We start from the raw sequence: 12,221 nt of genomic DNA, 5'->3' as shown, positions 1-12,221 counted from the left end.
TCAAAATGCCGATGTTAAATTAGTTATTGGATCCCTAACAAATTACTACGGGAATAAATATCAGTGAATTACAGAAATATTGGAACAAAGTTGTCTAATGAAGGGAAACAAATTGTTGCTTACTGGAAAATACTCTTTCAAACACACATGGTTACATTGTATAGCACCATCATGGCTATTAGCAGGTAGCTGGACAATAGAGGGTAGGGGGAGAATTCTATTGTCAAATATATTTCTTAGGTTGGCCGTGATTAGTTGCAATTTCAGTTTAATCCACCAGAAAAGACTAAACAAATAACACAACAAAACATATTATTATTAGGATCAGTTATGATCACCACTTTATTTTAAGAATGTGAAATGTCAGAATAATAGTAGAGAGAATGATTTATTTCCACTTTTATATCTTTCATCACATTCCCAGTGGGTCAGAAGTTTACATACACTCAATTAGTATTTGGTAGCTTTGCCTTTAAATTGTTTAACTTGGGTAAAATGTTTTGAGTAGCCTTCCACAAGCTTCCCACAATACGTTGGGTGGATTTGGCCCGTTCCTCCTGACAGAGCTGGTGTAACAGAGTCAGGTTTGTAGGTCTCCTTGCACGCACACGCTTTTTCAGTTCTGCAAACAATTTTTCTATAGGATTGAGGTCAGGGCTTTGTGATGGCCACTCCAGTACCTTGACTCTGTTGTCCTTAAGCCATTTTACCACAACTTTGGAAGTATGCTTGGGGTAACCTGTTTTTGAGAAATGTCATCTAATACTATGAGGTTTCATTGTCTGCTTATATGCCCCCTTTATCCTACGGTTCTGACTTGATGTACAGGGAAAATACTGTAAGAGCAGCCCATGTTCTGTATTCGTTGTACATTCCTACGACTACGTCCATCGTCGCTCACTCATTAATCGAAATTACGGAATGCCTCTTATCCACTCATCGTTCCCTTATGCCATAGTTTGTACATCTCAATTGTCAGTAGGAAACCACATTTGTTTAAGCAAGTCAGCCAAATCAGCTATGTTTTTGAAAAAGGCAGTAAACGAGGCTGAATTAACTGTTTGGCTGCTAGACAAGGCTCCGCTGATAGCCAGGTGTAGCGGTGGTAAGGATTCACTTTATGGTGCTGAAAAGAAAGCTCTGCTATTGGGACAACTTTATGTCGGCCCTAACAGTTTGTGGGCACTGTTTGTCGCCGTTATAGTGCAATGAATGTATTGTTTAGTGTCTTTGCTGGCATTCATCTAGGAATGTTTTTTCGAGTTTGCCCCACCAAGATTTACATGCTAAAATCGCCACTGCTTATATTCATTATAATGCCATTATCGCTAGAGTTTCACTATTTATCAAGAAGTTGTTAATGTGTTCCAACACACATGCCTTTTGTTTCATAGTTGTAACAAAGGCACCCCACAAATGAAATGTATTGAACACTTGAATTGGTGTTTTGTGTTTATTTTTTTTTACATATAGCCTACAATAGCAAGCTAATGAAAATGCTATGGTGTTATTTGAAATACAATTACTCAAGTCCATGAACACAACCTAATTATTAATTTTGTGATAGCATATATGAATGTATTAATTACAATGTTAGAATGTGGTGGAAAAAGTACCCAATTGTCATACTTGAGTAAAAGTAAAGATACCTTAATAGAAAATGACTCAAGTAAAAGTGAAAATCACCCTGTAAAATACGACTTGAGTAAAAATCTAAAAGTATTTGGTTAATATATTTTAGTATCCCAAGTAAATGTAATTGCTAAACTTAACTTAAGTATTGGGGCAGCAGGTAGCCGAGTGGTTACAGCATTGGACTAGGAAACGAAAGCTTGCAAGATCGAATCCCCGAGCTGACAAGGTCAAATCTGTAGTTCTGCTCCTGCACAAGGCAGTTAACCCACCGTTCCTAGGCCATCAATGAAAATAAGAATCTGTTCTTAACTGACTTGCCTAGTTAAATAAAAGTATAAATCATATCAAATTCCTTATAGTAAGCAAACCAGACAGCATTATTTGATTCGATTTTTAACGACTAGCCAGGAGCACACTCCAACACTTCAACACTCCAACACTCCAACACTTCAACACTCCAACACTTCAACACTCCAACACTCCAACACTCCAACACTCCAACACTCCAACACTCCAACACTTCAACACTTCAACACTCCAACACTTCAACACTCCAACACTTCAACACTTCAACACTCCAACACTTCAACACTCCAACACTCCAACACTTCAACACTCCAACACTACAACACTTCAACACTTCAACACTCCAACACTACAACACTACAACACTCCAACATAATTTACAAACGAAGCACGAGTGTTTAGTGAGTCCGCCAGATCAGAAGCAGTAGGGATGACCAGAGATGTTCTCTTTAAGATCAGCTTTAATATGGCAGATAGACTGTAGCTTCCATCAATGTAATTGTCTGCATCCTTTCCAACCCCCATATACAGTGCATTCAGAAAGTATTTTATTATGTTACACCCTTATTCTAACATGGTTTCTGGTGGATTCAAATGAAATTGCAACCAACTTTCTATGGCTTCTTTAAAAAATATTTTTTAGATGATTTCATTTTCAAATAAGCAATGTTCTCTTGATAAGTGTGTGAATTGGACCGTTTTACTGTCCTGCTAAGTATTACGAATGTACTTTTGGGTGACAGGGAAAATGTTTGGAGTAAAAAGTACATTATTTTCTTTAGGAATGTAATGAACTAATAGTAGCTTGAAGAGGGATCGTTTATGCCCGGCAGTTCTACTGTTAAAGGGTGTGTGTGTGTGTGTGTGCGTGTGTATCAGTCACCAGATCTCAACCCAGTTGAAGACTTATGGGAGATCCTGGAGCATTGCATGAGACAGCGTTTTCCACAACCATCAACAAAACACCAAATTATGGAATTTCTCGTGGATGAATGGTGTTGCATCCCTCCAATAGAGTTCCAGAAACTTGTAGAATCTATGCCAAGGTGCATTGATGCTGTTCTGGCTCGTGGTGGCCCAACACTATTAAGACACTATGTTGGTGTTGCCTTTATTTTGGCAGTTACCTGTATGTTCGCGCGTGTATCTCTAGATCTCACCTGGGCAGGGTGTGACATTACACTCCTGGTACTCCTGAGCAGGTCCCAGGCAGGTCTGTCCTCCATGGCGTGGTTCAGGGGAGGTACAGGTCCGTTTACGGCTACGTATCCCTCGGCTGCAGTCTCTACTGCACTGAGACCAGGAGCTCCAGGATGTCCAGCCTCCGTTCACAGTGTGGCCGGAGATTTTACCCGACAGCAGCAGCTCTCCTGGTGGAGAGCGAGACGAGAGAGGGGGGTCAGGATGGAGCTGGGTGGGACAGATGGACTTACTTACTGAGAATTAAGAAATACATCATATTTTGTCCATTTGGAATATGTATTGAAGCTAAGAATTTATAATAATAGAACCAAGAGTTTTTGGTGACCAAGAAAAACTGAATCCCTGGAGCAAGACATCTACATGACTCATACATAGGCTACAAGACGGAGAGACTAAAGAGCTCTCCACAGTGATTTCAAAGTCTACGCAAAAGGAGCTACCAATCTCCGTTTGTGCCACTTTGAGTGTGTATGTGTGTGTGTGTGTGTGAGGTGTCTGACATACACTGGAGCTTAAAGTACACCAGCCTCAGTCTGTGCTGCGCGCGCGCACACACACACACACACACACACACACACACACACACACACACACACACACACTACAGCAGGTCCCCTAAAAAAGTTACCTTGACCTCTACAGCTCTTTAGTTGAGCACGTTCACAACATGCTTGCTGAGAGCTACTGAGATCCTCTAATTCATGCAACTCTACGAGCATTTGACTACTGTATGATCCCTCATCTGACATGAGTTAACGGAGAAATCTAAATGAAATATGAAACTATAATTTCTATTAAGCTTCAATTACCGCATTCATTCATCATCAGAGGCTGTGAAAATGTCCCTTTCAGAGTGAGTCTGTCTGGCTGCTCTTTGTGCGAGACAGAGGAGTGAGATCAGGTCTTTGTGTGAATGATAATCACTCGAAACTAAATTACAGCGTTCGCTCCCAAACACTCCAGTGATGATTCACTCAATCAACCCACCCTGCTATTATCAACCGTCTGAGCCACAACAATGAAACCATTTCTCTGTCTTTTCCTGCCCTTTTCTCTTGTTTCTCTGTGACCTTCCTTTGTCTCTTTATCTCTGCGTCTTGGAAATGTCCTTTGCCTCTATTTCTCTCCCTCTATTTTTCTGATTGACCATCCAGTTCCCCTGCTGTTGGGTGCTTTGTATTCTCCCTGCAGCCCTTTAGTAGAGAGACTAGAGTGTTTACCTATCACACGTACAGTCCTGACCTCTTCATAACTACACACAACCTTGGGAGTCAACATGTCCGCACGCACACACATGCATGCGCGCAGACACACATACACAGACACACGCGCACAAACACTCTCTCTACCTCACCCTGAGTTGGCAGGAGCACTGACAGGTCCTCTGAGGGCCCCTGCTTTTTATTGATTCTGAACAGGTAGTGGCACGGACAGCCCTGCCTGCCACAGTGACCTGCACTCTTTATCAAGCCCTCCGCTCGGTCGGGTAGAGGTACACACACACTCGCTCACACACACACACACACAACCACACATAACACACAACACACAACACACAACACGCACACACACACACTTGAGGTGAGATCAGAAATCCCAGTCCGCCCAGTTGCTAAAACAAAACAGCGGCCTGTCTTTTAAATTAGGAGAGTACTGTAGTTCCATTGAACTCTGTATGCACCATGTACAGTGGAGATAATTAGAAGCCACTCTCTCAGAATGCAGGGGTACTGTGCAATACAAACCCCTATCAGCTTACAGACCAGGACAGAAGAATAGAGTTAGCAACATGATGTCTTTAGACTGTAAAAGTACAAATACTGAGTGTCCCACACACATTCACACACACTTGAGATGAGATCAGAAATCTCTCCACAGGGGTGAGAGGTCTGGTGTGTGTGTATGTGTGTGTGTGTGTCAGCAGAGGCTGGTGGGAGGAGCTATAGGAGGATGGGCTCATTGTAATGGTTGGAATGGAATTCATGGAACGGTATCAAACACATCAAACATATGGAAACTACAATGACCCCTTCCTCTTATAGCTTCTCCCATCAGGCTCTACTAGAGTGTGTGTGTGTGTGTGTGTGTGTGTGTCTGTGTGTGTGTGTCTGTGTGTGTGTGCGTGTGTGTGTGTGGATGCATCTGGGTGTGTGTGTGTGTGTGTGTGTGTGTGTGTGTGTATGCATCTGGGTGTGTGAGTGTGTAAATCAGAAAATGAGCAGCTCTGGTGGATTACAGAGTTACGCCACAGTGCTGTTACAGTTTTCCCAGAGCTGTCATCTGGTTTGTCAAATACTCGCCTTGGGGAGAGATTCGAGAGCTGCTTAGTGTGTGTGTGTGTGTGTGTGTTCTTACATCGCTTATTAAAAGTTAGTGAGAGGGCAATTAAAACTCCCACCCTGAAGGGAAAGGGGATCAGAGAGAAGAGACACATACGTATGCACACACACGCACACACACAATATAACTAACACCCAGTGATGAGGGCTAATTACCAGGGGACTTTGTATTTACTTTTGTCTGAGGTCGACAGAGGTAAGACAGATACAAGGACGTGACTTTGTAAAGAGTTTTTTGTAAAGAGGTTAACAGATCTATTATCCATCTGCTGAGATGGAGTGTGCTAATGAAAGACTTCTGCTTTATCTCAGATCAATTGTAGATGTGTGAGTTATTTAACATGTAATCCTGGTTTAGTGTACATATGATTAAGGGATTGAAGTCCCAATAGTCAAGTGTAGCCGGAGAGAAACAGAGGGGATGAAAGAGCTGGCGTGGTAGAAAGAGAGAGAGAGAAAGGGTGAGAGGGGTAGCACAGTAGAAAGAGAGAGAGAGCAGTTTGAGAGGGATAGCACGGTAGAATGAGAGAGAGAGAGAGAAAGAGGGTGAGAGGGTTAGCACGGTAGAGAGAGAGAGAGAGAGAAAGGGTGAGCGGGGTAGCACAGTAGAAAAAGAGAGAGAGAAAGAGGGTGAGAGGGATAGCACCATAGAAAGAGAGAGAGAGAGGGGTAGCACAGTAGAAAAAATAAAGAGAGAGAAGGTGAGAGGGGTAGCACAGTAGACAAAGAGAGAGAGAGAAAGAGAAAAAGAGAGGTGCTTTAAAAATAATAAAATATCCCATTGGTCAGTGTCCTATTGTCTGAGCACAGGGAGAATTAATCTTTCTATGGTCTCCTTGTCGGCTAGTGATGTCTGTGGGCAGATGAGACTAATCTATTGTCTCAGAAAGGAACTGGCCTCAGAGCATCTGAACTGAAAAACATCACACACATTTCCATTTTATTAATATCCAGAGCGACTTACAGGAGCAATTAGGGTTAAGCGCTTTGCTTAGGGTCACATTGACAGTTTTTTCACCTAGTCGGCTCAGGGACTCTAACCAGCAACCTTTCAAAGAAAGATCTCTCTTATGTGTGTTCTGTCCAGTATGTCTCTCTGTGTGTGTCTCTCTGTGTGTGTGTCTCTCTGTGTGTGTGTCTCTTTAATTTTGTGGATTCGGCTATTCCAGCCACACCCATTGCTGACAGGTGTATAAAACTGAACACACATCCATGCAATCTCCAAAAACAAACATTAGCAGTAGAATGGTCCTGAAGAGCTCAGGGACTTTCAACGTGGCACTGTCATAGGATGCCACCTTTCCAACAAGTGAGTTTGTCAAATTTCTGCCCTGCTAGAGCTGCCCCGAGCAACTGTAAGTGCTGTTATTTTGAAGTGGAAACGTTGAGGAGCAACAACGGCTCAGCTGCGAAGTGGCAGGCCACACAAGCTCACAGAACGGGACTGTCCAAACTGCTTCTGGAAGCAACGCCAGCACAATAACTGTTAATCTGGAGCTTCAAGAAATGGTTTTCCATGGCTGAGCAGCCCCACACAAGCTTAAGATCACAATGCTCATTTACATTTTTATTTTTTTATTTCACCTTTATTTAACCAGGTAGGCTAGTTGAGAACAAGTTCTCATTTACAACTGCGACCTGGACAAGATAAAGCAAAGCAGTTCGACACATACAACAACAGAGTTACACATGGAATAAATAAACATACCGTCAATAATACAGTAGGAAAAGTCTATATACAGTGTGTGCAAATGAGGTAGGATAAGGGAGGTAAGGCAATAAATAGGCCATGGTGGCGAAGTAATTACAATATAGCAATTAAACACTGGAATGGTAGATGTGCAGAAGATGAATGTGCAAGTAGAGATACCGGGGTGCAAAGGAGCAAGATACATAAATAAATACAGTATGGGGATGAGGTAGTTGGATGGGCTTTTTACAGATGGGCTATGTACAGATGCAGTGATCTGTGAGCTGCTCTGACAGTCGGTGCTTCAAGCTAGTGAGGAAGATATGCCAAGCGTTGGCTGGAGTGGTGTAAAGCTCGCCACCATTGGACTCTGGTATTACAGGTAACATCCGCACTGAGCTATAAGGTAGAGCTGCCACTTTCAAGGAGCGGGACTCTAACCTGGAAGCTTATAAGAAATACCTCCTATTTCCTCCGACAAACCATCAAACAGGCAAAGCATCAATACAGGACTAAGATCGAATTGTACTACACCGGCTCCGACTCTCGTCGGATGTGGCAAGGCTTGCAAACTATTACAGACTACAAAGGGAAGCACTGCCGAGAGTTGCCCAGTGACACAAGCTTACCGGACGAGCTAAATGACTTCCATGCTCGCTTCGAGGCAAGTAAAACTAAACATGCATGACAGTATCAGCTGTTCCGGAAGACTGTGTGATCACTCTCTCCGCAGCCGATGTCAGTAAGACCTTGAAACAGGTCAACATTCACAAGGCCGCAGGGCCAGGTGGATTACCAGAACATGTACTCCGAGCATGCGCTGACCAACTGGCGATTGTCTTCACTGACATTTTCAACCTCTCCCTGTCTGAGTCTGTAATGCCAACATGTTTCAAGCAGACCACCATAGTCCCTGTGCCCAAGAACACTAAGCTAACCTGCCTAAATGACTACGGACCCATAGCACTCATGTCTGAAGCCATGAAGTGCTTTGAAATGTTGGTCATGGCTCACATCAAAACCATTATCCCAGAAATCCTAGACCCATTCCAATTTGCATACCACCCCCACAGATCCACAGATGATGCAATCTCAATTGCACTCCACACTGCCCTTTCACATCTGGACAAAAGGAACACCTATGTGAGAATGCTATTCATTGACTACAGCTTAGATAAGGCACTGCATCTGGTTCGAATCCAGGCTGAATCACATCCGGAGGGGATTGGGAGTCCCATAGGGCAGATCACAATTGGCCCAACATCGTCAGGGTTTGGCCAGAGTAGGCCGTCATTGTAAATAAGAATTTGTTCTTTACCGACTTGCCTAGTTAAATAAATACAGTTGTTACGCCCTGATCTGTTTCACCTGTCTTTGTGCTTGTCTCCACCCCCCTCCATGTGTCACCCATCTTCCCCATTATCCCCTGTGTATTTATACCTGTGTTCTCTGTTTGTCTGTTGCCAGTTTGTTTTGTTTCATCAAGCCTACCAGCGTTTTCCCCTCTGTTCCTGTCTCTTTATTGTTTTTCACGGGTTTGACCTTTTCTGCCCCCCCTGACCCTGAGCCTGCCATCCTGTACCTTTGCCCCACTACCCTGGATCATCAACCCCTGCCTTCCTTGACCTGTCGTTTGCCTGCCCCTGTTTCTGTGATAAACATTGTTTCTTCGACACAGTCTGCATTTGGGTCTTACCTGAAACGTGATAAAAATAAAAAATATCCTCAAAAGTTTCTACAGCTGCACCACTGAGAGCATGACCTGGCTGGTTGCATAACTGCCTGGTATGGCAACTGCTCAGCCTCTGACCGCAAGGCACTACAGAGGTTATTGCGTGCGGCCCAATACATCACTGTGGCCAAGCTTCCTGCCATCCTGGACCTCTAAACCAGGCGGTGTCAGAGGAAGGCCCTAAAAATTGTCAAAGACTCCAGCCACCCTAGCCCTAGACTGTTCTCTCTGCTACCGCATGGCAAGCGGTACCGGAGTGCCAAGTCTAGGTCCAAGAGGCTTCTAAACAGCTTCTACCCCCAAGCCATAAGACTCCTGAACATCTAATTAAATGGCTACCCAGACTATTTGCATTGCCCCTCTCCCCCTCTTTACACCACTGCTACTCTCTGTTATTATCTATGCATAGTCACTTCAATAACTCCACCTACATGTACATACTAACAGGTGTCCCCGTACATTGACTTTGTACCGGTACCGCCTGAATTTATTTTATTTAAAAGATATATATTTAACCCTTATTTTACCAGGTAAGTTGACTTAGAACACATTCTCATTTACAGTAACGACCTGGGGAATAGTTACATGGGAGAGGAGGGGGGATAAAAGAGCCAATTGTAAACTGGAGATGAGTAGGTGGGCATGATGGTATGAAGACCAGATTGGGAATTTAGCCACGACACCGGGATCTTTAGTGACCACAGAGAGTCAGGACACCTGTTTAACGTCCAATCCAAAGGACGGTAAAGAGCCTCACTATTGTTATTTTACTGCTGCTCTTTAATTATTTGTTACTTTAATTAAAAAAAAATTGGGGGGTATTTTTCTTAAAACTGCATTGCTGTTTAAGGTTTTGTAAGTAATCATTTTACTGTAAGGTCTACACCTGCTGTATTCGGCGCATGTGACAAATACAATTTGATTTGATTTGAATTGGAACACCAACTGCGAGCCAGTCCTAATCTACCAACATCAGTGCCCGACCTCAACAATGCCCCTGTGGCTGACTGGAAGCAAGTCCACGCAGTAATGTTCCAACATCTAGTGGAAAGCCTTTCCAGAAGAGTGGAGGCTGTTATAGCAGCACAGGGGGGGACCAACTCCATATTTAATGCAGATGATTTTGTAATGAGATATTTGACAAGCAGGTGTCCCGATGTACTGTATATAAGCACAGAATAAAACCGTTATATCAAAAATGTGTGATGGATTTCATGGATCTTTGTGTCGATTGTGTTGAATACAGCAACTGAAATATGATATATAGTATACGATTCATATAATAAATATCATTACAGAGCGACAAGAAAGGCTAACACATTACATTAAAAATCACAGAGTAGATGCAATGAGAAATATCTAGTAATCAATTCATATCTTAAGTTAGTAACTGATAACCAGTAAGTCTTGATCGCGGGTACAAGTATGCCTAAGAAAACACAGTATGCCTCAGTATGCCTAAGAAAACACATACGGATTGCTTGGCTTAATCTTACACGCTTTATCTAGTCCATCTAATTTAGATAGATAGAAACAAGAGATGAAACCTCCTAATATGTAATATTTTCAATTATTTCCAGAGAAAACTGATCTAGCCTTCCGTAGCGCCATATTGTAGTTGGGACTTGTGTCTGGTTTAAAATACGTTTCATCAAATGGAGCTGAAATCGACAAATGTCTGTCATTTCTGATAGCCCTGATCCCTCTGATCCTTCCATGACAAACATGATGACATTCAAAAAAACGGGAGGGAGGCCCACACCTCAAAAGGCCTGATAAAACACATGTCATATTGGTGACTGCCAGGGAGTCCCCTGCATATTAAAGGGCGGCTCATCTCCAAAAGAGGAGTCGGTTACTTTCTTAATGTAATCAGTTACAGTTGCTAGTTACCTGCCCACATTCTTTTTCAGTCACGTAACATTTGGATTACCCAAATTCAGTGATGTAATCTCATTACTTTCAGTTACTTTCAGATAATTTCCCTTTAAGGGGCATTTGAAGAAAACAAAAATATATATTAACAAATGAAGTGACATTATTGCAACATAAATGTTAGAGTTTACATGGCCATAAACGGATGCTGCATTTTACTTTATGGGTTATGTAGGCTTCTGACCCATTTCTTTCTACTTCAATACAGAGAATAAAATGATTAGGCTGTAGTTTTACATTAAATATCAAAGTCTATCAGATTTCCAGTCCTTACAATTAATTACAGTCCCTTTAGAAAGTATTCACGCCTCTTAAGTTTTTCCACATTTTGTTGTGTTACAAAGTGAAATTAAAATGTTTGTAATTGTCATTTTTTGTCAACGATCTACACAAAATACTCTGTAATGTCAAAGTGTAAGAAAAATGTGAATATTTGGAGAATAAACAAAATTTTAAAAACAATAATATATCTTGATTAGAAAAGTATTCAACCTCCTGAGTCAATACATGTTAGAATCACATTTGGCAGCGATTACAGCTGTGAGTCTTTCTGGTTAAGTCTCTAAGAGCTTTCAACCCCTGGATTGTGCTACATTTATCCATTATTCTTTTCAACATTCTTCAAGCTCTGTCTATTGGTTGTTGATCATTGCTATGGTCTTACCATAGATTTTCAAGTAGATTTAAGTCAAAACTGTAACTCGGCCACTCAGGAACATTCACTGTCTTCTTGGTAAGCAACTCCAGTTTAGATTTGGCCAAGTGTTTTAGATTATTGTCCTGCTGAAAGGTGAATTAATCTCCCAGTGTCCCAATGTTGTTGATCCATCCTCAGTTTCTCCCATTACAGACAATTTAAACCCTGTAACTGTTTTAAAGTCACCATTGGCCTCATGGTGAAATTCCTGAGCGGTTTCCTTCCTCTCTGGCAACTGAGGACGCCTGTATCTTTGTAGTGACTCAAATGCTCAAAGGGATATTCAATGTCTGCTTTATTTTTAATTTTTTACCCATCTACCAATAGTAGCGAGGCATTAGAAAACCTCCATGGTCTTTGTGCTTGAATCTGTGTTAGCAATCCACTGCTTGACTGAGGGACCTTACAGATAATTGTATGTGTAGGGTACAGAGATGAGGTAGTCATTTCAAAATCATGTTAAACACTATTATTGCACACAGAGTCCATGCAACTTATTATGTGACTTGTTAAGCAAATTATTAATTTATTTAGGCTTGCCATAACAAAGGGGTTGAATAGTTATTGACTTATCCTTAAGACATTTCAAATGTTCATTTTTGAATAATTTGTAAAAATAATTTGTAAAAAAAAATGGAATTTGCTAAAAACCTATTGTTTGCATCTTTGTTGGTGACACTATAG

The 12,221-nt window shown here is 41.9% G+C and overlaps 1 protein-coding gene across 3 annotated transcripts in view; it reads right to left on the bottom strand.

Moving 5' to 3' along the window:
* Window positions 1-12,221, bottom strand: part of sema5a (sema domain, seven thrombospondin repeats (type 1 and type 1-like), transmembrane domain (TM) and short cytoplasmic domain, (semaphorin) 5A) — a 198,121-nt gene that overhangs the window by 14,623 nt on the left and 171,277 nt on the right. For all 3 annotated transcript variants that reach the window (XM_031796477.1, XM_031796475.1, XM_031796476.1), the window contains one exon: window positions 3,102-3,311. In XM_031796477.1, coding sequence (XP_031652337.1) covers window positions 3,102-3,311 — 210 coding nt within the window. The remainder of the gene's footprint in view (window positions 1-3,101; window positions 3,312-12,221) is intronic.

This window comes from Oncorhynchus kisutch, linkage group LG18, assembly GCF_002021735.2.
Source record: "Oncorhynchus kisutch isolate 150728-3 linkage group LG18, Okis_V2, whole genome shotgun sequence".
Taxonomy (NCBI): Eukaryota; Metazoa; Chordata; class Actinopteri; order Salmoniformes; family Salmonidae; genus Oncorhynchus; species Oncorhynchus kisutch.
The sequence above is the reverse complement of the archived record's forward strand: the minus strand, read 5'-3'. Positions and strand labels throughout refer to the sequence as shown.